The 26,687-nt window shown below is 57.9% G+C and overlaps 1 protein-coding gene across 4 annotated transcripts in view; it reads right to left on the bottom strand.

Annotated features, from left to right (window-relative positions):
* The window catches only part of STK32B (serine/threonine kinase 32B), a 65,859-nt gene extending 40,352 nt beyond the window's left edge, over positions 1 to 25,507 (bottom strand). For all 4 annotated transcript variants that reach the window (XM_084864755.1, XM_084864756.1, XM_084864757.1 and 1 more), the window contains exons 1-2: positions 25,396 to 25,507; positions 2,820 to 2,875 (exon numbers count right to left, since the gene is read on the bottom strand). In XM_084864755.1, coding sequence (XP_084720881.1) covers positions 2,820 to 2,875; positions 25,396 to 25,447 — 108 coding nt within the window. In that variant the 5' untranslated portion in view covers positions 25,448 to 25,507. The remainder of the gene's footprint in view (positions 1 to 2,819; positions 2,876 to 25,395) is intronic.
* Positions 25,508 to 26,687: the final 1,180 nt, after the last annotated feature.

The following is a 26,687-nucleotide window of genomic DNA, read 5'->3' as shown; positions in this document are numbered from 1 at the left end:
TTCCATGAATTTTAATTAACTCCCGTTTGGTAGGCTCCCGCCCGCCGGCTCTTACAGCGGAGGGGCCACTGCTGATCCGAAAAGGGCAGCTTTTTTTTTTTTTTTTAAATATATATTTTATTGATTTTGTACAGATAGGAAGGGAGAGAGATAGAAACATCGATGAGAGAGAGTCATCGATCAGCTGCCTCTTGCACACCCCCTACTGGGGATATGCCCGCAACCAAGGTACATGCCCTTGACCGGAATCGAACCTGGGACCCGTCAGTCCCCAAGCTCTATCCACTGAGCCAAACCGGTTTCGGCTGAAAAGGGCAGCTTTGAAGCAAACGTCTCCAAACGCTCTCCCAGAGGTCTCCTCCTCCCTCGCTAGAAGGGCGTGGGGCCCGGTTCCGTCCAAGTTCCCTAGGAGCACACACTTTGCCCCAGACTCTCTCCGCTGGCCCAGCATCAGGGGGGCCAGGAGGCAGTGCCGGGGGGACTGGGAGGGCTGGAGGGCGCAGTATGTGCAAAGGCCCTGAGTCAGCGATCGGCCCGGCGTGCCGGGAGACAGGAAGAGGGCCAAGCAGGAAGACGGGGAGGGGGGGGGGCGGTGGTCTGAGAAGCAGGCAACAGCCAGACACAGGGCCTCCCGGGCTGGCACTGAGAGCACACGATCTACTCCGTGCTCGATGCCATCGGGGCTGCTCCACAGACAGGGCCGTCTCCTCCTCCTCTCCCCCTCCTCATCGCCCCAGGCAGCGGTGACCGAGCCTCTGCCACACGCTGAGCCCGGAGCCAGTGCCGATGGGCGGGCGGATGATAAGGACCAGTCCCGACCCCTCAGAGCCTGGCAGTCTGATGGCGGGGGCAGACCCTGCTCAGCCACGTGTGCTGTGAGGGCTGGCGAGGCCGCTCCTGACAGATCCTTCCAGGTGGCCCTGAACCCTTCCAGGGCCCACCGGCCAGCAGACCGGTTTCAGGACTTACTGTGAGCCTGCAGCCATCCGGACAACCCGGTGCCTGGACAGGAGGGGAGGCCAACAGAATAGGAGCCAGAGACCGCCCACTCTGTCAGAAACCTGACTTCTCATTGGACACCAGAGCGAGCCACGGAGCAAAGGGCGTTTTCTCCAGAAACGGATATCCAGCCGAAACCGGTTTGGCTCCGTGGATAGAGCGTCGGCCTGCGGACTGAAAGGTCCCAGGTTCGATTCCGACCAAGGGCATGTACCTTGGTTCGGACACATCCCCAGTAGAGGGTGTGCAGGAGGCAGCGGATCGATGTTTCTAACTCTCTACCCTCTCCCTTCCTCCCTGTAAAAAAAATCAATAAAATATATTTTTTAAAAAGAAAAAGAAACGGGTCTCCATATACCAAGCACGTGAACCTCAACCCTTACTGCACATCACTCAAAAAGGGTAAGGCAAACTAGACGACGGGACTAACCCTGTCAGCTAACCCGTACAGCGTTTACAAAGGGGACCTGGGAAAACAGCGTGGTGACCTGAGCATGTTTTCCTGAGCCATGTTTTCCTCTGCCAGGCACACACAGCAATAGCCTGGAAGGAGAACCTCCATACATCGGACCCCATCCACATGGCAAACATCTGTGCACGGGACATACACTAAGAAAAATGAATAGAAGGACTGCAGCTTCGTAGGGAAAGGACCGGCATCCAGACACATAGCCCACACTCAATGCTTATAAATCAGCTTAGCCAGCATGGCTCAGGGGTTGAGCATCAACTTATGAACCAGGAGGTCAGGGTTTGATTCCCGGTCAGGGCACATGCACGGGTTGAGGACTCAAGCCCCAGTGTGGGGCGTGCAGGAGGCAGCTGATCCATGATGCTCTCTCATCATTGATGCTTCTATCTCTCTCCCTCTCCTTTCTTCTCTGAAATCAATAAAAATAATATTGTTAAAATAAAAATAATTATAAGCCAACCCAGTTTTTAATGCCAAAAAGTTATGAATAAAAACTTCACAACTTTTTCATGAAGCACAAGAAAAAAAAATGTTCATCTCTACCCTGGCAGGTTTGGCTCAGTGGATAGAGCATCAGCCTGCGGACAGAAGGGCCCCAGGCTTGATTCCGGTCAAGGGCACATGCCTGGGTTGTGGGCTCTATCACCAGTGGGGAGCGTACAGGAGGCAGCCGATCCATGATTCTCTCTTATCATGGATGTTTCTCTCTCTCTCTCCCTCTCCCTTCCTCCCTGAAATCAACAAAATATATTTTTTAAGGAAGTTCATCCGCATTACTCGTCAAGGAAATGCTAGTGAGAACCATGTTGAAATACAACTAAACACTCAGAATACCTAAGGGGAGGAAGACCGGTAGCACCCTGTGCTGGCAAGGACGGGCAGCCGATGGAGCCCTCGGTAGCAGCAGAATGCAGCCACGTCGGAAGCCTTTCGGCAGTTCTGCACAAAAGGAACGAACGCCTGCTCTGTCCCAAGCAATTCCAGTCGCAGGTACCGACCCAGAGAAACGGAATCCCGCTCACAAAGAGCCCGTAGGCTTTCCGGGCAAAGTCTGCAACCGTCAAACCGAGGAACCGCCCTGGGGTCCATCACGGTGAAACGGATTAACACACCGCAATATGCCCTGACCGGTGTGGCTCAGTGGATAGAGCGTCGGCCTGCGGACTGAAGGGTCCCAGGTTCGGTTCCGGTCAAGGGCATGTGCCTTGGTTGCGGGCACATCCCCAGTAGGGGGTGTGCAAGAAGCAGCTGATGACGTTTCTCTCTCTTCGATGTTTCTAACTCTACCCTTTCCCTTCCTCTCTGTAAAAAAATAAACAAATATTATAAAAAGAACCATCTTTCTTACCTTTCCAAAGCTCCCTTTGCCGATGGCCCGCAGGATCTGAAAATGGTCAAAGTTGACTGCAAAAGAGAATGGGGGGAGGGGGTGGGGGAGAGAAAAAGGAACAAGTCAGACTGGCCAAACCTCGGATTCATTCCGAACATTCTTACCTACGTGCCCAGCCGTGTGCTCCAAGAGGCTCCTCATTCCCACTGCGTTACCTTCTCCTGGCAGCACCGCCCGCAGGGACACCTCTCGCATATTCCATCCGCCCCCCTCCCCCCAATCCACCGGGCCGTGAGCGCCCCCAGGGGGTGTGGAGGGGAGGGGACGGCAGAGAGCTGGGACTCTCACATCTCCACGTTCTTCTGCTCCCTCGTGCCCCTGGCACTCAGCGCCAGCTCAGCCAGCCCTGCCTCCTGCATGACCATGTCCTGCCCCTCCGTCGTGGATGCCGGCCTCAGACCTGGCAGCGGGGCACGGGCAGGTGGGGACGCTGTGCCCACGCTCCCCTTCTGGCATGGCTCTGTCTGGTGCCTCCCCTCACGCATGGTTCCTGAGGGTCCCCTTCCTGCTCCATCCAGCTCCCCGCGCCCGCCCGGCTCCCAGCGGTGTCCCTAAGCACAGCAACACGTGGCCACGCCTCACCCAACAGACACCTGGCTTCCCCCCCCCCTCCTCGGTACTGCTCCTTTCCGAAGCACCTCCTGGCGTCCATGGTCGGGCACCCTCTCACTTCCCACTCCGTTTGCACCCACACCACCTCTCCCTCCCAACCACCACCCCTGGAGCCCTTCCAGCCCGCACTCTAACCTTCCTCTTCTCAAGGGCACAGGGCACAGCAGCTCCTGCCCTCACCGACACCATAGCTTTTGGAGGCTTCTCTGGTCTCCAGGCTGTGCCCACTGAGCCCTGCCCACCTCACAGCGCCTCCTGGTGGCTCCCAGCCGCCTCCGCCTTCCAATTTCCACCCCCGGAACCCATCCAGCCCTCACCCTAAACCTTCCTCTTCTCATGGGCACAGGGCACAGCGGCTCCTGTCCCCACTGACACCATGGCTCTCCGAGGCTTCTCTGGTCTCCAGGCTGTGCACACAGAGCCCTGCCCACCTCACAGCACCTCCTGGTGGCTCCCAGCCTCCTCCCCCTCCCCCTCCTGGCCCAGAGCAGGACCCAGGAGGAGTGGCTCCCCGTTCATCTGACCTCACAGGCTCCAAGCCCCGTGCTCACCCCGGACTCCTCTCTCCGGACTCCTCTCTCCGGACCCACGCAGTCTCTTCCCCGTGACCCACCGAGGTAGGGGACTTCCACCCTCAAAAGGAAAGACACGCAAAGGCCACAGACCCCCAGGCACGCCGGGCTGCGTGTACGGTCTACACTGAGCCCAGCGCCGAGGGCCAGCAGGTGTGGCCGCTGGTTCCTCAGAGCAGGAGAGTAGCACAGAGAAGACCAGGCATCGAAGGCAGGTACCTTCCCTGCCAAGCCCTGGGGGAGGGCACCACACAGGGAAGATGCTGCCTGTCAATCACTCCTGGGCACTGAGATGATTGGCCGGAATGGGCATGGCCACCCCAGTGGGCGGGAAGTGGGATCTATAATCCCCTAAACCAGTGGTTGGCAAACTCATCAGTCAACAGAGCCAAATAGCAACAGTACAACGATTGAAATTTCTTTTGAGAGTCAAATTTTTTGAACTTAAACTTCTTCTAACGCCACTTCTTCAAAATAGACTCGCCCAGGCCGTGGTATTTTGTGAAAGAGCCACACTCAATGGGCCATAGAGCTGCATGTGACTCTGGAGCCGTGGTTTGCCGACCACAGCCCTAAACAAAGACACTCGTTTTCCTATACTCGTGGTTTCCCTTGGCACAGGGGCTCATGGCTCTCGCTTGGCTCCTTGGCATTGTCCTGCGCGGCCGTGGCCAGGCCGACCGCACACACGCTGGACCCTGGGCGGGAAGGAGCCTGATGCTGGACGGGACCGGCTCCCACGGACACTCGGACACTGGCGTGGCTCCAGCTGTCCCGCACGCCCCGCTCCGCTTCTTCTGGAACGGACCCAGGGACCAGGACTGGGAACCAGGGGCGTGATGCCACGCAAACAAAGCTTCCACCACGTCTCACCGCCCGTGGGGCTCCGGCAGCACCCCGAGAACCCCACTCCTCCCACCACAGGGAGTTCCCCACCCCACGGCATCCTGCTCACAGGCCTGCTGGCCCCGCACACAGCCTCCCCCAAAGTTCAGGGGTCACCAGGCCCACGCCCACAGTTCAGCTGGAGCTGCCTTCCGGGCTGGCCGGGGCCACGGCGGGACCATGGCTCCGCACAGACCTCCCGTGTGTCCAGCACAGCAGACACCGCCGTGTGCCAAGCCGAGCCACCCCTCTTCCAGCCTCACTGCACACGGCTCTGTGTTCAGGTTGATGGATGTGCTTCATAAAACCCCAAACCCCTGGGCTTTCTCCTCACTCTGCCTCTTCTCTGCAAACACAGCGGCCCTCTGCGTTCGGGAAATCACGGCCCGATGCAGACAGAACATGGTGCTGGTAACCAGGACGGCAGCCAATGTGGACGCTGAGAAAGGTGACATCTGCAAGAAGGAGGGCGTCGAACACGTGTCTGAGGGGGAACATGCGTGACCCTAACATTCCTCAGCAAAACGTGTCTGAGGGAACATGTGTGACCCTAACATTCCTCAGCAAAACGTGTCTGAGGGGGCATACGTGACCCTGACATTCCTCAGCTGCACGTGTCTGAGAGGGAACATGCGTGACCCTGACATTCCTCAGCTGCACGTGTCTGAGGGAACATGCGTGACCCTGACATTCCTCAGCTGCACATGACTGAGGGAACATGCGTGACCCTGACATTCCTCAGCTGCACGTGACTGAGGGAACATGCGTGACCCTGACATTCCTCAGCTGCACGTGACTGAGGGTGAACATGCGTGACCCTAACATTCCTCAGCTGCACGTGTCTGAGGGGGAACATGTGTGACCCTGACATTCCTCAGCTGCACGTGTCTGAGGGAACATGTGTGACCCTGACATTCCTCAGCTGCACGTGTCTGAGGGAACATGCGTGACCCTAACATTCCTCGACAGTGAGGGCTGCTCAGACGCCCGGCCTCCTCTCGCCCAGCGCAGCCCCTGCCTCGGGCCGGGGAACAAAGCCCCATGGACCGGAGGCTCCAGCAGCAGAAACTCAGCCTCCTCCCCACGTTCCAGTGCAGCGCCCACCTCTTCCCTGGGCTGTCCCCGTGCCGGACTCTCTCTGCCCCGCCAGGGGGAGACACCCAGAGCTGACCCCCCTGGGGGCCGCCCTCACCCGGGACGGATGGCCTGGGAGGACCACGGTCCCACGTCCCTGACACGGAGGATGGCTCCCAGATCCGCAGGTGCCCTGGCGGTAACTCACTCTGGAATCCCGCTCCCCCACCCTCCCCCCGCCTTCCCTTCCCTCCCGCCGCCCCTCCCTGCCGGTAGCTGGGGTCCCCCCCTACACAAACTACTCGGATGTGGACCCCACTCTCAGGCCTGCTTCTCGGGAAACCCAAACTAAGACAACCCGTCAAGGAGGCCTGCGCACACGCCTCTGTCACGGGATCCTGCACACACCGCCCTCGCCGAGGGCACGTTCTCCCGCGTTCATGCCTGTTTGCCAGCCAGTGCCCGTCTTCGCTTCCCCGGAGCCTCAGTGAAACAGCTGTTCATGGACACTTAGCTCACTCCTGACCGGCAATAGCCCTGGGCATGGCTCTGGCGGACGAGGCTCTGGAGACCTCCGTGGCCTCGGCCTGCGTGGCGGTGGCACGGGAGCCGGCCGGCGTGGCCGTGAGGAAGGACGGGGAAGGAGGTCTTAGCGCTGATGACAGGTGCAGCCTGTGCGGCGCGAACACGGGGAGCGTTTGCATACAGATTGCCTTTCACAGTTTCCATCCTTCACCACCATGGGTGTTCGGGCGTAATCAGAACCATCCTCTCCTAATTGCTGCTTCAGCCTCCCTGCCGGCTCTTCCTGATGACTTCTGCTCGGGATTCTGGGAGGTAGAAGGATGAGCCTACTTCCTGGAGCAGATGACTCCCCCCCCCCCCTGAGCCAATGACCCCCTTCCTGAGCCAACGACCCCCCTTCCTGAGCCAATGACCCCCCTCGATCTTGAAGAAGAGCGAGCGTGTAGGAGTCCGGCTCACAGCGTCCGTAGCTAAGGACAGGAGGGGGGCCGGCCGCGGCAGCTCGCCACACACCCAGCGTGCACCCCACCACGCCCGGTGCTCCGGGAGGCTGTGTCAGTGTCCTGGGGCCCCGGAGCAAAGTGCTCAGAGCACAGGGTGCGCCCTCTCTCAGGTCTGAGGTCAGAGAGGACGTGAGGGGGACCTGCCCGGGCCTCTGCCCCGCCTGCTGGCATCTCTGCTGAGCCTCTCTTTGTAGACGCATCACCCCGATCTCTGCCCCCATCTTCCCCGTGTGCACGCCTGGGTCCATTCCAGTGCCCTTGACCAGGTCCCCCGCTGAGGCCTCCCTTCGCCCGGCCACCTCCGGAAGGTCCTCTCCCCGCAGAAGGCCACGTCCGGAGGCCCGGAGGTCAGGGCGGCACCAGCTGAAGGAGGAGGTGTCTCACCCATCACAGGGGTACCCCTGACCCCCTCACCAAACACAGACCCGCCTCTCTCTGCACAGCAGCCTCGGTGCCACGGCGCTGGGCACAGGGGGAGGGGCTGCCTCCCGTTCACCAGCGAGGCCCCAGCACCCAGCACCCAGCCTGGAGCCCGGGCGCGTTAGCAGAGAGCATGTCCGTTACGTGTTACACAAACACATGGATAAAGGGTGCCTTTGGAGTCTGTCCTCCGGCGCTCGCTGGCGGCCAGCTCTCAGTGGGCCTCCGCCCCGACGTGTGTGCGCTGGGCCATTCGGGAGCGGCGCCAGCGGCCGTGCCACCGCAGGGCGTCCGGCTGGCTCTCCGCATCCTCACCTCTCCGTCGCCAGGCAGACTGGCCGCTGCACCCTGAGGAGGAGGACACCGAGGCACGGGGCGGGCAGGACTGGAGGGGTCCCTGCGCCGTGAGGTGAGTATCCAGGGAAGGGCGGGGCTGGGTCTGCCCGTCTGTCCGCCCGCCCTCCCCACCAGCGGAGGGCAGTGCCTGGTGCAGAGTGAGCCCACTGTGAGCACGACCACCCCGAGTGTTAGAGCCAGGACGCTTGTTTCTAATCCTCGTCCGAGGATATTTTCCCCACTGATTTTTAGAAAGAGTGCAAGGGAGAGAGGAGGCGGGGAGAGAGAGAAACGTCACTGTGGGAGAGACAAATGGACCGGCTGCTTCCTGCAGGCGCCGTGACCACAGGGCCAGGGATGAAACCCAAAACCCTTGCCCAGTGATCAAACCCAAGACCCTCTGGTACCCAACCGGGTCAGCGCACTAACCACTGAGCTACCCGGCCGGGGCAGAACCGGGCCGCTTTTGAGAACACGGGGGACGCTGAGCTGAGGAGGTGCTGGAAAACCGGGACGGCTCCCAGCAAACGGAGGTCGGGCTGCTTCCTCAGTGAAGGCTGCATGCACGGCCTCGGGCCTCTGCCACCCGAGGGCCCGGGTTTAACCGCCACACGGCACCCACGGGAAGGTGTCTGCGGACCGGGCGGGCGGCTCCGTGCGGCACCCGCGGAAGAGGCACACGCCGATGCCAATCCGCAGCCACTCCCTCCCGAGGGACCTCAGCGGTGATTTCACTGCTGCGGCTTATTAAGCCTCTCAGAGAGCAGACATGCAGATGAGAGGAGCACTTTGTCTTTAAGAAGAAAACCTTCCAGGAGACGGAACCATTGTCCCCCGCAACTGGGGCACGAGATGGGAGAGAGTGTCTGCTGTCGGAGACGATGACAAAAGCATCGTTTCTAGCCTCCCGGTCTTGCAAAACACGGCGACGGAATTTCCAATGGACTTTCGGATCCATAACGGTCCCAAGGATCCAGCCCCGTTTGTGAGGCGAATGCCTTTCCCACTGGCATAAACCGAAGAGGTAATGTTAGGGGTTCTTTCTTCTTTCTCTCCCTTCTCCTGCGCCTTCTTCCTCCCTCCCTCCCTCCCCAGCCCTCCCCTCTGTCTCCCAGAGAGAGAAATTCCGGATCCGAGCACCATCCCACGAGGCCTCCCAGAAGGACAGTAGTCGGGTGTAAAGAAAGCCTGTCTTGCCAAAACCGGTTTGGCCCAGAGGATAGAGCGTCGGTCTGCGGAATGAGGGGTCCCAGGTTCGATTCCGGTCAAGGGCATCTACCGTGGTTGTGGGCACATCCCCGGTGGGGGGCGTGCAGGAGGCAGCTGGTCGATGTTTCTCTCTCATCGATGTTTCTAGCTCTCTGTCCCTCTCCCTTCCTCTCTGTAAAAAATCAATAAAATATATTAAAAAAAGAAAGAAAGAAAGAAAGAAAGCCTGTCCTCTCCACCAGCGCCCCCCACGGCGCCATCCTGCTGATCAGCGGCCGCCTCCTCCGGCGTGGACACCGCTCGTGGCCGTTCGGTGGCCCATCCTCCTCTCCAGAGGACGCTCCTCCTCGCCGTGGGAGGTGGCACACGGCACCAAGAACCCAGGGTCACCGAGCACGCTGGCGGAGCATCCTGCTGTGTGACCTTCAGCGAGTAACTCAGCCTCTCTGTGCCTCACATCCGAGGTTGTGGATGGAAATGCTCTGATTTCTATTTGGCCTATTCAGGGTTGTTTTTTATGACGTCACTCGACACTAGCCATGAAAGTCTGAACATTTCACATAAAAACCCAGACATCCGGTTTCTGCAGAAAAGCAACAGCCTGGTGACCCCGCACAGGTCTCCTCCGCTGGGCAACAGGGTGCTGAGCTGGGCAGTGGCTGTCCCGCTGCGGGGACGGCCCTCCTGGAAATGCAGGGGCCAACAGGCCTCTTGCAGGAGCGGGCAGACGGCTGGGCCCTGGGGCGCAGGGTTGGGAACGGGGCTGATGGCTCCAAGGCCATTGCTCAGGGCGGGCGTGGGAGAGGGCTGGGTGAGCTGGACCGAGAGCCACTGTTTTTTCTGGAGTCCGTTAGTACTCCGTGGGTTTCTGCAGAACCGGGGTTCGTTTACAGAGTTCTAAGAAGCGGATCCTGGCGTTCCATGTCCTCGGAGTCTCCGCTCGGGTCCTGCTGATGTCCGTTCTGCACGTGGCCAAGGTGCCCTTGACCGGTCTGTGCTTCCTTACAACCACCCAGAGCTCATTCCCAGGGCGTGTCCCGGAGCGCTGGTGCATGGGAAGGAGCTGGCACTCGATCCGGGGCGGTGGCGTAGGGGGGTGCTGCTCAAATAAAGTCCCACACCTGGCCTCCCAGCGGGCCTCTTGGGGTCCGCAGTACGCTACCCAAAGACACTGCGTGTCTCCCGGGTCAAAAATGCCCACAGCGGGGCCCTGGCCGGTGGCTCCGTTGGTTGGAGCGCCGTCCACACACCACAAGGTTACCAGTTCCATCCATTCCCATCCCTGGCCCTGGCACGCACAGGAGGCAACCGATAGATGTTTCTCTCTCTCCCCTTCTTCTCTTGCTAAAATCAATAAAGAAACATATCCTCGGGGGAGGATTAAAAAAAAAAAAAAAAGGTAAGAGCAGGAATGGTGCCAACATGTCTAATAATCACATCTGATTCATGTAGTATGATACCATCCCCACGCTCTAGGCCAGGTCACAAAGGCCTAGACAGCGGTCGGCAAACTCCTCAGTCCACAGAGCCAAATATCAACAACAGCACAATGCTGGACATTTCTTTGGAGAGCCACATTTTTTAAACTTAAACTTCTTCTAACGCCACTTCTTCAGCATAGACTCGCCCGGGGCGGTGGTATTCTGTGGAAGAGCCACACTCAAGGGGCCCAAGAGCCGCATGGGGCTGGAGAGCCGCAGTTTGGCCTAAGGAATGAAGTAAATTGTCCCAACGAGTAAATGCCAGAGGCAGACATCGGCCGGAGCAGGATCAGGCCTGGGGCCTTGGCTGGTGCCCCAGGTGGCAGAGGCTCCCTAGCTGACACTTCATCCGGCCACAGACACACTCGCTCACAGAGAACTATGGGGAGCTCCCTGTGTCTCAGGAACATTCGGGAACAGGGCTGAGCGGACACCCACGGGGAACTCAGACACCCGTTTGTGCTTTTCTCGCCACTTGCGCTGCTGTAAATGGTGCCATAGCCCTTTGCCACCTCACTCGTCGCCTGAAGATGGGAATGCGGAGTGCTGGGCCTACCGATCAGCGATGCACGGTCTCCTCTGGGGCAGGACCGAGGCGGCCTCCGCAGCAACAACACCCCAGGAGGCTCTGGCCTGCGGCAGGACTTAGCCATACGATGGATGAAACCGGAGGACGGAGTGAACTGAATCCATCCTGCAGATAAGCACCCTTCCATTTTTTTCCGCACAAGCCATTTCTCCCAACAAAGGAACTAATTTGTTCTCGGCGTTAAAAAAAAAAAAAAAAAAAAAAAAAAAAAATGTTGAAAACAAAACCGTGAAAGGAATGGAAAATAGACACCTAACTCCGGCCCTCGGCAGTCCCTTCTGCCAGCACAGCTCTGTGAGCATCTTGAGTATCTGATCTTTGTTTTCATCCTGAGAATCTTGCCGTGAATGTGATTTTTATTTGTAGTTATTTTTATGCTGTTAAAAACGCCCCGAGAACGTCATTCTTTGCGAGCCTTTGAAACGCTCCGTGCCCTCAGTTCCCCGAGTCAGTCCCCTCGTGCTGGCTGGCCAGGGTGCGCCAGTCTCCCCATTTCCCAGGAGCTGGGGGGCACTCTGGGGGAGACACACAGGCTGGGGCGTGTCTTCTCCACAGAGGCAGGTCCGGTCACAGCGCAGTGACACACACACAGACGCCCCAGCAAGGCCAGGAGCAGTGGCCACTTCTCCAGCCCCAGGGAAGTGAAAGGGGCCAATGAGACATAAAGAGCTATCTGAGGAACTAGTGAAAGAATCCACCGATTCACCAAACAAAATTAAATCTAAAACTAGAGGACTGGTGCATAAAATTCGTGCACGGGGGTGGAGGAAAATGGGGGTGTACCTCGGCCCAGCCTGCACTTCTCCAATCTGGGACCCCTCAGGGGATGTCCAACTGCTGGTTCAGGAATTGGGCCTAAACTGGCAGTCCAAGATCCCTCTCACAATCCAGGACTGCTGGCTCCCAACAGCGCGCCTGCCTGCTTGCCTGCCTGATTGTCCCTAACCACTTCTGCCTGCTAGCCTGATCACCCCCTAACCATTCCTCTGCTAGCCTGATCAATGCCTAACTGCTCTCCTGCTGGTCCAACTACCCCTAACTGCCTTCCTTTGCTGGCCTGGTCACTCATAACTGCCCTCCCCTGCAGGCCTGGTCACCCCCAACTGCCCTCCCCTGCTGGCCTGGTCACCCCCAACTGCCCTCCCCTGCTGGCCATCTTGTGGCGGTCATCTTGTGTCCACATGGGGATGGCCATCTTTGACCACATGGGGGCAGCCATCTTGTGTGTTGGAGTGATGGTCAATTTGCATATTATCTCTTTATTATATAGGATAGGCTACATCCAAGGCACACAGCGCAATGTCCAGATGGTGTCTCACAGAAATGAACAATGGGAACCCAGATGAAGGATGGGCAGCGAGTGCCGGCCCACAGGGGCAAGTCAGAGGCACACACGACACAAACCACAGTGCCAGCTTGCATCCAGGGCCTGACCTTGTGTCGTATTTGCTGGCCAAGAAAAAGTAAAATCAGTACAGGTTTATTTCTCTGCCTCCCCATCATGCCACAGAAATTACAGGGATTGGTTAACAGAAGCTCTGAACGATTTATAACCTCAATCTAAAAGACTGTGATACCCCAGAAAGATCAGAGGCACTTGTAATTTCCTGGAAGAAGTACTTAAAATGCCAGTGCAAACCACATTCCAATGCAAACCACTGTCCTATGCAAATCACTGTCCTATGCAAATCACTGTCCTATGTAAATCACTGTCCTATGCAAATGCCTAATTCTGGTAAACACAGGAAAGGTGTGTCTAAGCTCCCTTTGAATCTTGGGGATGATGAAGCAATTACACTCTGGAGAGGAGGGATAAGGACCTATGTTGTAACTTATTGAATACTAGAGGCCTGGTGCATGAAATTCATGCACTCAGGGTGGGGGTTACTCCGCCTGGGTTGTGAGAGGGCACAGGCCAGGCTGAGCGACCCACCAGTGCATGATTGGGGCTGGGGAGAGATGCAGGAGGGCTCCAGGGTGTGTCTGGCTTGTCTAGCTCAGTCCCAATCAGCTGGAACCCAGAAGCAAGTTAACCTACCAGTCAGAGCATCTGCCCCCAGGTGATCAGTGCATGTCACAGCAACTGGTCGACTTCCCCCTGGTGGTCAGTGCATATCATAGCGAGTGGTTGAGTGGCCTTACCATATCATTAGCATATTACACTGTGATTGGTTGAATGGCTGACTGGACAACTGGACACTTACCATATTAGGCTTTTATTATATAGGATGACACACAGCAACTTTTTTATTTTGTTTAAAAAGATGCTTTAAAAATAATTACACTTTCAATGGAATTGATAAATGCCTTCTACCAAGTCAGTGACCTGCAGACAATCCTGCCGCACAGTGACTGTTGAACTTGACCAGCTGTACTGCCTGTGAGCTGTACTGCCTGTGGCTCCCAACTGCTCACCTGCCTGCCTGCCTGCCTGATTGCCCCTAACCACTTCTGCCTGCTACCCTGATCATGGGATCAAGTGGCGAGAAGGTACATAAGCCTCTGTGTTCCCCAGTGCATCACACCAAGGACAAAAGTGTCTCCCCAGACACAGATATATCCAAGGAGGAACACCTATGGCACACCCCCTTTCTTGAGGATTTACTTTATTTTTATGACCCTGTCCTGAGGCTGAGGATTTCCCCCAGTGATCTTTAAGAGAGAGTGGAAGGGAGGGAGGAGAGAAGAGTGAGAAAGAGAGAGAAAGATCAATGTGAGAGACACATGAACTGACCAGGGCTGGGGATCAAACCTGCAACTGAGGTACACTCCTTTGACCGGGAATCGAAACCAAGACCCTTCATTACACAGACAATAGGTAGAAATGTCAGGATTTGAACCTATGAAACCCCAAATCCGTGCTTTTAAACCCCCAAATCTGTGCTTTGTGGCAAAGTGACCTCCTTCGGCCACAGAGTTCCATTTAATGGAATAAACCTTACATGGTCACATGTGCCAGACTCTGCAGCAAGCATTTCACACACGGAAACTCATCTCCTCCTCCCAACAATCTGTGAAGAAGTCCCGTGTACTCCCATTTTACAGGTGAAGAAACTGAGGGTCTGGGGTGAAGAAATGGACTTGAGTTTGCTCCGTTGATAAATGGCAGGGCCAGCGGGGAACCCGGGGTCTGTGCTCAGAACCACTGTTCTGTGATAGGGCGTCCGTGCGAGAGGTCCATGAGGGACCTGGGCAGGGGGCCTGGTGCATCCTGAGGACAGAGGCCAGTATCCGGCCTGTAAGCCGGGCTGGGGTTGCATGTGGTTTGAGGGAGAAAGAGAGGGATTAAAGGAACATCAGATGCAGCTCCTAGGATGAGGGGACAGGGTGGGGTTCCTCCTGCGGGGACCTGCCGTTACCTTTGGGCTACGGTGCCAACAGCTGAGCTGGGTGCCCCCTGCAGACCTGTCCGCTGCCAACCCGCACCCGTACCACTGCCGTCAGCACCACCGGCAGTCCGTTCAGTATAAACCCCCGCGCAGAGGGTCCACCAGGGGCAGCGTGTCTCCCCCACGGCGTTCCCCTGCTGTGCATCGCCTGCTTCATCTTCCCTCCTCTCCAGAGCCGTCGGAGTCTGTTCCAACGTAAGCTGGCAATGTACATGGAGTGGCCAGAGGATGATGATCTCTGAACGCATGTTAATCTGGCCACTCAGTATCCTCTCTAATATAAGAGAAACATGCAAATTGACTATACCTTCACTACACCCTGAAGCCACGCCCACCAGTCAATAAAGATGAGTATGCAAATTAACCACCACCTTGGTTGGGTTGATTTGCATACTCATCCAGGCCAGAGTGAAGATTGAAGACAGCGTTGAAAGAAGCCAAGGGCTGCAGAAGGGAGAAGAGCTGTGGAGAAGCAGGCAAGCGGGTCGGGGAGAAGGGAGGGAGGCAGGTGGGGGACGGGAGATGGCAGCAGGAAGCCCTACTGCAGGCATCTTGCTGCAAGGGGCATCTACTATTTATATTAGAGGCCCAGTGCATGAATTCGTGCATGGATGAGGTCCAGCCAGCCTGGCCAGGGGGAGGGGACATGGGAGGTTGGCTGGCCTGCCTGGCAAGGGGACAATTTGCATATTAGCCTTTTATTCTATAGCAGTGTTTCCCAAACTTCTCTCATGATGAGAATCACCTGGTGGAGTTGTTAAAACACAGATTCCTGAATCCCAACTAAGAAGTGCTAAACTAGAATTTTTCGGAACATATAGGTAAAATTGTATACTTAACTAGTGCTCTAAGACAGATGTTATATACAGAGCACTAAGTTAGGTATGCAATTTTACCTATATGTTCTCAAAAATTCTAGTTTAGCACTTCTTAGTTGGGATTCAGGAATCTGTGTTTTAACAACTCCACCAGGTGATTCTCATCATGAGAGAAGTTTGGGAAACACTGTTCCATAGGATAGACACTGAGTGGCCAGATGATTATGCGTTCAGAGATCATCATCACCTGGCCACTCGGTGTAAAGTTCCCTGTCAGAGGCTGCAGTAAAGTGGAATCAGTGAAGCCCGAGAAAGCCTCAGGTAAATAACGGTGCAGCTAACGCGCAGCTTCTGCTGGAGGGATGCAAGCCTCGGGGTCTGGAAAAGGCCGCCCGAGTCACAGGGAAGGAAGCGAGACCAAGCACCCCCGTTCTGCCACCCAGGACAACCCAGTCAACCGCGGAGCCCGGGGTGCCGGGAGGAAATGAGGCCGGCGCCACTCACAGCATTACTGTGACAGCGGATAGCATTGTGCCCGGAAATAGCTGGCCCGTGCAGCGCTCCTGGATGCAGTCTGGTCCCAGCCTCTCTGTCAGACTCCAGCAGGGAGCCTGCACCTTGCCCAGGGGACAGCGTGGTTTCTCTCCGTCTTTTCCAACACACACCCCAGGACAGCAGCGGCGAGGGAGGGCAGAGCCTGTGACGTGGCCCCAGGCCGGGTCCTCGGGGAGTCTTGGGGCTCAGGGGAGTCGGGCATTCACGGAGCACTCCCACAAGGAGAGGCAGAACTGCCACCGCGATACACGCCACGAGGGGTGCGAGGCCGTGGGAGGGGCCCGGGGGTGTTGGCCCACCTGGGAGTCGGAGAAGACAGCTTGCAGCAGGAGAGAGGGGAAAAACCAAGCCAGGTGGACAGCACGTGCTAAGGCCCTGGGGCAGGACTGCCCACGCAGCTTACAGGAAAGGGAACGAACACCCCGTGATTTCGGAATGCACATAACAACATGGACTGTAAGAACAGAAGTGGCTTCAGGGCGCAGGGGAGCAGCCACGTGACGGCACTGGACCAGGACCTTTAAGCACACGGAGTCACTGGACTCCAGCAGGGGAGGACAACACGAGATGGAGTGGTGGGGGGAGAAGGAGGAGGTTCAGACCAAAGGCCTTGGAGGCCTTATCAGGGCTCTAATCTCGACGCAGGAGCACTGGAGCCAAGAAAGAACTCCGAGCGGGCCTAGCCTTACGGTATATGCGACGTGAAGCCATAATCTCGGACGTTGGGTGGAGGAAGTGCTGAAAGGTCAGAGGCAGCAGGAAGCGGGGGGGGGGGGGGGGGGGGGGGGGGGGGGGCGGATATGCTTGCTTGGAGTTGGTGGGGTGGTGGAAAAGACGGGGGCAGATGTGAGAGGTATTTAGGGATAACATCAGCACAGCCAGGTGCCCGATTGAATCTGTAGGGGCGAAGGAGCTGGAAGCAAAGGAAAACAGAGCTGTTCTGGCTCCTGGCGAGATGGTGATCCCGCACACAGAAGCGGGGACTTCAGGCAGCACGTGGGTTTGGCTGAGGCCGTCGGAGCGTGAGGCGTTCAATCTTCCGAGACGTCCAAGTGGAATTTTACCCGGCAACGCGGACTCAGAGCCCACAGGAAACGGGGTTACAGACATAAATGACTGAATCACTGTCATTCAGGAATATGTCCCGGTTATTAGGGTCCCACTCACCCCAAGGCCACTGCCCTGTGACAGCGGAGCAGGACCCGCAGACATGCCCCCTCTCCCCCCAGGCCAGACTTCCAGCAGGAAAATCCCAAAGCCAGGCCGGCATGCCACGGAGGCGGGAATGAGCCACAGGAGGAGACCTCGGCCTCGTTCCTCAAGAAACGCGATGCACAACAATGAGGAAATGGGTGCTCGGCTCACCCAGCTGGCAAACCTGAAGGAGGCGGCAACACTAAGCCAGTGGCTCTCCACCTTCCTAAGGCCGCGGCCCTTTCACCCAGCTCCTCGTGTGGTGGTGACCCCCAACCATAATATTATTTTCGTTGCTGTAATTCATAGCTGTCATTGTGCTGCTGTTATGAGTCGTGATGTAAATGTCTGTGTTTTCCAATGGTCTTGGCGACCCGCTAGTGGTTCTCAGCCTGTGGGCCGAGGCACTAAACCCTGGCACGGACACGGAGGCACGCTGCCCACGTGGCAGCCACGGGCCCCACGGGCACTCTGAACGCGGTCAGCCCCGGGGAGGGTGCTGGGAGCTCACACACTCATACCCCGCAGGAAGAGGAGGGTACAACGCCTGTGTCCATCAGCACTGCTTCCACATCGGAACCGTATCGTTCTTTGGTACATTGGGTTAAGTAAAAATGGATCATTAAGTGCATCCATATCTTTTTACCTATATAATGTCACCACTAGAAACTTTAAAATGGCACACCTGCCTGGTATTTGTAGATTTATTCTTTTTTTATATAAAACAAACAAACAAACAATGCATTTGTAGTGATTTCAGAGAGGAAGGGAGAGGGAGAGAGAGATGGAAACATCAGTGATGAGAGAGAACCATGGGTCGGCTGCCTCCGGTCATTGGCACCTGCAGGAGGCTGGCCTGGCCAGGCGGTTCCATCCCATCCAGATGCCAGCACACTGGCCGCACCATCGTGTGTGGCCCCTGAGGGCACGTGCTGCCTGTCAGCCGGGGATGTGATTCCTTCTCGCCACCGGTCAGCTGGGCGTGTACAATAGACCACAGGAGAACTACAAAACAGCATCCCACATGCCCCGTGGCCCGCCGTGGTCACACACCACGGCCCCATCTCAGATTCGCCCAAACACGGAGCCTCAGAACCAACAAAAGGCAGTGGCATACAGACACGTCTCGCTTGACAGAGATGACCCCACATGTCTCAGACGTGTCCGATCCACTCCGGTTTTCTGCACCTTTGGAAAAGTAGAGATGAATCCTGCCATTGGTTTCTGCTAAACCATCTCACACGGACTTAGAGCCATTTGCTCAGGCCGTTTTTTTTAATCCTCACATACTAGACAGATCAGAAGGCGCTTTTGAAGGTGTGTTCCTCACCTCGAAGCTTTACATCCTAGAACCTGCATTAGATCCGCACGAGCCTCGCACAAGTATGGAAGCAAGTCCACTGACCCAGCACCCGCACAGCCATCGCTCCCGCCCCCACCTGTGGGCACGCGTTCTACAGAGGAGCCGAGTTTTCCACGCAACTCTGAGCGTTCCGATGTTCCTGGTGGATTCCACCTTAGCCACAAGTCGCCGTGGGCGCATGTTGGACACCCAGGTGGGGCAGGAGTGGGTTTGCCTAAAGTTCTGACGAAGCCGGCACACGGTGTGGGTCACATGACACAGACCCCAGGCCCAGAGACTGTGTCCTGGAGGCCTGGCCGCCCTCAGGGAGAGTCACGCAATGGCCTTAGGGAGCTGACTATTGCTCCGGAAAACGGCTTTCCATGGCTATTTATTTAGACTAAGGAGACACTCTGATGCTGTAAGCCCATGCAACGTTCCCTGGCCTGATAATAATATAGAAACCACACTTACTATTATTTTTAGCTTTTAGGGACAGTGCGAGGTATTTTTTATTTTTCTGTTCTTATTTTTTAAATCCTCATCCCAGTATATATGTTTTTTTTTTGTTGTTGTTGTTTGTTTGTTTGTTTTTGGAGGGAGGGAGAGAGAGAGAGAGAGAGAGAGAGAGAGAGGGAGGAAGAGGGAGAGAGAGAGAGAGAGAGGAAGAGGGAGAGACATCAAACAGTTGTCTCACACATGCATCCTTTCGAGGAATCAAACCTGCAACTTAAGTACGTGTCCTGACCGGGGGATAAACCGCCACCTTTTGCTAGTAGTGTATGGGATGACGCTCAACCAAATGAGCTACCTGGCCAGGGAAACACTTATTTTTAAATATCTCTTACTCCTGCCACTACAGTGAAAGTACACGGAAACGCTAAACCGACACCCCTCACACGTGGGCGCTGGCCACACGGTGATGCAATGTTGGCTAAAAGCCCCGTGGAACCTAATTTCACAACATGTCTCTGTGGTCCTGAGAAGTCTTCAACCCCTTTGACCCAATCATTTCACTCCCTGCAGGGATTCTTTGAAAAAAAGAGAAACTCTTTTAAAGAAAATGTGTGTGTGTGTGTGTGTGTGTGTGTGTGTGTGTGTGTGTATTGATTTCAGAGAGGAAGAGAGAGAAACATCAATGATGAGAGAGAATCATTGATTAGCTGCCTCCTGCACACCCCACACTGGGGATAGAGCCTGCAACCCGGGCCATGTGCCCTGACCGGGAATTGATCTGTGACCTCCTGGTTCATAGGTCGGTGCTCACCACTGAGCCTCGCTGGCTGGGTGGAGAGAAATTCTTTATGGATAAAATTTTGATGCAACTATTTATAAAGATGGAAAACTGAAAGCCTGCATCCTAACAATAAGAAAATATTTAAGTAAATGATGATAGTTCCATTGGATAGAATATTAAAACTCATTAAACTGTTAATTTTTACGATATCATAACATGACTCCTTAAAATAGGAGGCTAAGTGAAAAAAACAGGAATCATCTTATTAGTGGTAGGTGTATACTTACATAAAAACATCTAGATATGGGCCCTGGCTGGTGTATCCTAGTGGTTAGAGCATTTGCCCATGGTCAAGGGCACATGACTGGATTGCATGTTGGAACCCTGGCCCAATTGGGGTGCATGCAGAAGGCAACCAATCAATATGTCTTTCTTGCATCTCTTTTTCTCTCTCTCTTTCTCCCCTCTCCCTCTCCCTCCCTCCCTTCCATTCTCTTTTTAAAAAATCAATGGAAAAAATATCTTCAGGTGAAGATTAGCAACAACAACAGAGGTGTCTAGACATGGATAAGGGAATTAAGGGGGAAAACAACTTAAAAGCAATGCTCCCGGGAATGTGAAACGGCCGGTGGTTTTGTCTCTGCTCCCGAGCCTTGTATTGTGACATGATTGCTCCACAAGCGCGCTTGGAAGCTGGCGTCCGAGATGGTCACGTAGGATCCGTGTTGTCAGGAAGTATCCCTGTGGGAGCCTGGTCTGCAGGCCGGGCCCGTTCTGCCTGCTCATCCGTGTGTCTGAGAGAGACAGACCGTCCCACAGGCCTCCAGACACAGCCCATGGGACACTGTCGGGTCCCAGACTCTGGAGTTACACAGACCCGGGGCCCTGGCCGGCCTGGCTCAGTGGCAGAGCATCGGCCTGCACACCTGAGGGTCTTGGGTTCGATTCCCGGTCATGGGCATGTACTTAGATTGCAGGTACAATCTCCAGCAACTGATCAATGTGTCTCTCTCACACCGATGTTTCTCCTCCCTCGCTCTCTCCCTCTGCCCCTCCCCCCTCTAAAAAAATCAATGGAAAAAATATCCTCACTCCTTGGTGAAGATTTAAAATTAATAATAATAATAATAATAATAATAATAATAAAATACAGACCCAGGCGTGATCCCCGGCTCCTCCACACAGGCCGTGGGAGCCTCGGTCACCTCTCCGGGAAACACGGGTTCTGAGACTTTGTGGCTCAGCCACGAAAACCATCCCCACGCAGGTCTGAAACGCAGTCCGTGCGAGGTAAGTCACTGCGCTGTTCATCTCAGCGGGATGCGGATGGCACATTTCGGGCTCCGGCCTGGCCTTGCGTTATTCTCCACGCCCTGCGGCTCCGGCCTGGGAGAGCACGGCCCTCCCAGGACCTCACCACGCCCCTGCTGAGACCCTCCAGAGACTCCAGAATGCTCCAGGGGTCGGCAAAGTCATCAGTCCACACAGCCAAATATCAACAGCACAACAATTGAAATTCCTTTGGAGAGCCACATTTTTTAAACTTCAACTTCTTCTAACACCACTTCTTCAACACAGACTCGTCCAGGCTGTGGCATTGTGTGGAAGAGCCACACTCAAGGGGCCAAAGAGGCGCATGTGGCTCGAAAGCCGCAGTGTGCCGACCACGGGCCTATAGGATCCAGTCCAAGCACATGGCCATGGGGCTCTTGGGGTTCATCCCCTGTGCCCTCCAGCCTCACCCCCATCCTGCAAACGTGCTAAGCCCCTACAGCCTCTCCAATGAGCCATGGTTACTCTTTACCATCTGCCTTCGCACATTCTGTTCCATCCTCTGGAGCACCCTTCCCCCCTGTGCCAGCGCCTCCTTCCCTGGGAACTCCTGCCTTCCCTACAAGAGCCAAGTCCAAGGTGGAGTCTTCTCCCACGGCCTCCCTGCTCCAGGGGGAGGGAGCCCCTCCAGAACAGCCGAGCTCCCCGCATGGTCCCGGCCCTCTTGGCGTGAGGCGCTCCCTGGGGGTGGGGTTCGCCTTCATGGTCTCCATGTCCCCGGTGCCCAGCATATACCAAGGGCATATACATGGTTTTCGTGTCCCCGGAAAGACTGCCGCGGTCGCCACCATGTGACCGCCGGCAAGTCAGTGCGTTTCACTCTCACAGGGAGATGACTGAGAAACACAAACCGAGTGGGCTAATGTTTCCCTGGGCCGACAGCGGGCACCTGGAGGAGGGCGAGCCCCAACCTTGCATTTCAACCAGCCCTGGAGGGCTGTGACCTTGGGCCCTGACCCCTTTGGAATGAGGAACTCCGGCAGGAAAATCAAAAGGCCGGTGATGCCAGCTGTAACTAGTTTGCCAATAAAGAGTTTTTTAAACATTTTTTAAATTTTATTTTAGAGAGAAAGGGAAAGGGAGAGAAAGAGAGAGAAAGACAAGGAAGAGAGAATCATTGGTGGGCTGCCCTCTGCATGCCCCTCTTCTGGGGATGGAGCCCACAACCCAGGCATGTGTCCTTGACCAGAACTGGACCCGGGACCCTTCAGTCCGCAGGCCGGAACTCTATCCACTGAGCCAAACCAGCTGGGGCGCCAATAAATAAAAATCGTTAAGCTCATTTCCTGGGACAAAGGATAGAGACAGCTGTAAATACAAGAGAGGTGAGCTTCCTCCGCACCAAAAGATGAAAGATTACCAAATGCTTGACCTTTGACCCAGGCTAGAACCAGGAAGCCCTAAAGTTGGGGGTGACCTGTGCGTCTGTGCTTCGTTCAGAAGGATTCTGTGATGGGCTGCTCGGGATCCCCCCAACTTCCTGTGTGGAAACTCCAGCCCCCAGTGGACTGCATTTGGAAACCGGGCCTTCACGGAGATAACGGATGTTCAGTGAGGTCAAAGGTGAGCCCCAATCTGATAGGACTGGCGTCTTTATAAGAAGAGGAAGAGCCCAGCTGGAATGGCTCAGTGGTTGAGCACTAACCTAGGAACCAAGAGGTCATGGTTCGATTCCCAGTCATGGCACATACCCAGGTTGCAAGCTCGATCCCCAGTAGGGGGCGTGCAGGAGGCAGCGGATCAGTGAAAGGATCCCCTCTCATCACTGGTGTTTCTATCTCTCTCACCCTCTCCTTTCCTCTCTGAAATCAATAAAAATATATGTTTTTTAAGGAAGAGGAGGAGGCACCAGAGATCTCTCTCCACCTCCTCAGGACACAGCGGAGAGACCACGTGAGGGCCCCGCAGGCCAGGCAGTGTTCCTTCCCCCCTGACAGCGGCCACGCTGGCACCCGGGCCTGGGCCCAGCCTCCGGGACAGCGAGAAACCGAACTGCTGCCGCTCAGGCCGCTCCCACCAACGGATTCCACCGCTTCAGTGGTGCCGCATGGTTACAGCAGCCTGCGGGGACTCACACACCCCTTCCCAAAACTGACGAGAGCAGCTGCTGAGGACAGGAAGTCCCGGCCCACGTGATCCCCCGCCCCCCCCCCCCCCCCCCAGCTGTCAAGGAGAGTGTCCTCTCTCAGGACGAGAGTGCTCCCAAGCCATCCCTCCCTGGCCGGCTGTCCCATAGCAGGGCAGACCTCCGCATGCTGGGATCAGGGTCACATTCACTGACTTCCGTGGCAAGTTCAGGGTCAGTGTGGCCGGGGCTGAGGAAGAGTCCAGCGCCATTGGTGTCCTAATTCTTCCCGGGACACACAAGAGCCTCCGCCACCCCCCCCCCCCCCGTCTGTCCCTGGATCCCCGCCTGCCCGTGCTCCCCGCCTCCCCCCTAAGGAGCCAGGAAGGGCTGGGCCTCACGGGGTCCCCATGCCCGCACTGGCCCCACGCACTGCCCGGAGGCAGGGGCATGAGTCCTGAGTGCCCCTACGCCAGAACCTCCTCGAAGAAAGAACTGAATGACAGGAACTGGTTTGGCTCAGTGGATAGAGCGTCAGCCTGTAGACGGGAAGGTCCCAGGTTCGATTCTGGTCAAGGGCATGTACCTTGGTTGAGGGCACATCCCTGGTGGGGGCTGAGCAGGAGGCAGCTGGTCGGTGTTTCTCTCTCATCGATGTTTCTAGCTCTCTAACCCTCTCCCTTCCTCTCTGTAAAACATCAATGAAAGAAAGAAAGAAAGAAAGAAAGAAAGAAAGAAAGAAAGAAAGAAAAGGAAAGGAAAGGAAAGGAAAGGAAAGGAAAGGAAAGGAAAGGAAAGGAAAGGAAAGGAAAGGAAAGGAAAGGAAAGGAAAGGAAAGGAAAGGAAAGGAAAGGAAAGGAAAGGAAAGGAAAGGAAAGGAAAGGAAAGGAAAGGAAAAGAAAAGAAAAGAAAAGAAAAGAAAAGAAAAGAAAAGAAAAGAAAAGAAAAGAAAAGAAAAGAAAAGAAAAGAAAGAACCAAATGGACCTGAACTCCCGTCGGGTGACGGGTCCCTGGGAAGGAAGCGGTCGGGCCAGCACCTGACTGACTGCCCCCCCAGCCCTGGCCGCTCTGGGAACAGGGACAGCACCCAGCCTGCGCCTGGGGTGCTGACGCCAGCCTCACAGCCCGCCTGCCCCTGGGAGAGGCGCGTAGGACACCCCTTTCCCGGCTCCGAAAAGGGGAGAGCCGGTCCGCTCCCAGGGCTGCTGCACGGGCTGGCACCCGGGTCGCGGTGGAGACCACGCAGTAGGAAACACACACACACACACACACACACACACACACACACCCGCTTGGAGGCAGAGCTAACATGACCACACAGTGAACAGCCCTGTGCCATGGGCTTACAGGCGCCTCCCACACCCTTACCCACCGCAGAGCAGCCGGGGGCATCCTGATCCTCCTCTCAGAGGTGGGGAGACTAAGGTCCCAGAGAGGTTAAGCAAGCTGCCCAGGGACACACAGCCCGGGAGACGGGGCTCTGTCAGTCCAGATACAGAGCTCTGGCACCCCTGGCTGCAAGGACGCCCTGGAGTTAGGTGAGGTGTGAGCCCGCCCCCTCCCCCAGCGCCCCCTCCCCCAGCATCCCCTCCCCCTCCGCCAGCGGCCCCAACCCCAGCGCCCCCTCCCCCAGCGCCCCCTCCCCCAGCGCCCCCTCCACCTCCCCCAGCGCCCCCTCCCCCAGCGCCCCCTTCCCCAGCGCCCCCTTCCCCTCCCCCAGCGCCCCCTCCCCCAGCGCCCCCTCCACCTCCCCCAGCGCCCCCTCCCCCAGCGCCCCCTCCCCCAGCGCCCCCTTCCCCTCCCCCAGCGCCCCCTCCCCCAGCGCCCCCTCCACCTCCCCCAGCGCCCCCTCTCCCGGCGCCCCCTCCCCCTCCCCCAGCGCCCCCTCCCGGGCGCCCCCTCCCCGGCGGGGTGTCTCCCCGGAGCCCCGCACTGACCAGGGTGAGTTCCCTGGGCGGACCAGGCGGCCAGCTGGCCATGTGGCCGCTGCCCGGCCCTGGGCACACGCCTCCCGGGCACACACGCCCCTGCCGCCCCTCCAGCCTGGGCTCTGAAGGCGACCCGGCTCCCCACCCCCACCCCCCACCTTCCCACCCCACCCCACCCCTTACCCCCTATCCCCCCACCGCACCCCACTCCCCCACTCCCCCACCCACCACCGCACCCCCCCACCGCACCCCACCCCCGGACAAGGACCCGGACCCGGCGGCCAGGCCACAGCCGGACGGATCTCCCAGGACAGGCTTCGGGTGCCCCCTCCGGACCCGCCCCTCAGGGCCGGGATACCCAGGGGCTGCCGGGCGGAAGCCCCGCGCCGGGGGAGGGGGAGGCCGGGGACAGGGGGTGGGAGGGGAGGACCCGCCGAGGCGCGGGGGGCGGGGACGGCGCCCCTTACCTTCCTCCCCCGGGTCCGAGGCGGCCGGCTGGCGGGCGTGGGTCCCGCCCATGGTCCGGGCGCGGCTACATGCCCGGCGGGCGCGGGGCGCGGGGTGCTTCGGGGGGGCGCGGGGTGCAGGGTGCTCCGGGGGGGGGCGCGGGGTGCTCCGGGGGGGAGCGGGGGGCGGACTCGGGGTGCCCGACCGGTGTGGGGAGCGCCCAGCCAGGCTGCACCGGCGCCGAGCGGTCCGGGCCGAGCCGCGAGGGGCGGGGACCCGCCCGCCACGCCCCCTCCCCGGCCCGGGCTGAGCGCCTGCGGGCACCGGCTCCCCGCCCCGGCCGGCCAGCTGCGGGCGGCGGGCGGGGAGGGGGTAGGAGGACACGGCCCCTCTTCCCCCCCTGCACGGAGGCGCGGCGGCTCCGCTTTCGGGCCCTCCGGAGGGGCGTGGCGGGCGCCAGGGGGAGCTGTGTGTGTGTGTGTGTGTGTGTGTGTGTGTGTGTGTGTGTTGGGGGGGGGGCGCCCCCGGGAGCGCAGACACCTGGGGAGCTCAGTCCGGAGCGGGAAGGTGAGGGGGAGCCTCAGAGAAGGGCGCGGCCGCCTCCCCTCACCCCCTAGCCGGAGCTGAGTGCGGGGTCCGCCTCTAAGGCCTCCGGGCGCCCTCTGCAAATCCTCAGCCATTTGTGACACCTGCTCTCCGCCGTGCCCGCCCCCCTCCCTGGCCGTGCTGAGCGCCTTATCCACAGCACCCGCCCTCCACAGCACCCGCCCTCCACAGCACCCGCCCTCCACAGCACCCGCCCTCCACAGCACCCGCCACCCACAGCACCCGCCACCCACAGCACCCGCCACCCACAGCACCCGCCCTCCACAGCACCCGCCACCCACAGCACCCGCCACCCACAGCACCCGCCCTCCACAGCACCCGCCCTCACAGCACCCGCCACCCACAGCACCCGCTCTCCACAGCACCCTCCACCCACAGCACCCGCCCTCCACAGCACCCGCCCTCCACAGCACCCGCCACCCACAGCACCCGCTCTCCACAGCACCCGCCACCCACAGCACCCGCTCTCCACAGCACCCTCCACCCACAGCACCCGCCCTCCACAGCACCCGCCCTCCACAGCACCCGCCACCCACAGCACCCGCCCTCCACAGCACCCGCCCTCCACAGCACCCGCTCTCCACAGCACCCGCCACCCACAGCACCCGCCCTCCACAGCACCCGCCACCCACAGCACCCGCCCTCCACAGCACCCGCCACCCACAGCACCCGCCACCCACAGCACCCGCCACCCACAGCACCCGCC

This window comes from Pipistrellus hanaki (assembly GCF_964339955.1).
Source record: "Pipistrellus hanaki genome assembly, chromosome: 1".
Taxonomy (NCBI): Eukaryota; Metazoa; Chordata; class Mammalia; order Chiroptera; family Vespertilionidae; genus Pipistrellus; species Pipistrellus hanaki.
Note: the sequence above shows the minus strand (reverse complement) of the source record. Positions and strands in the feature narration are given on the sequence as shown.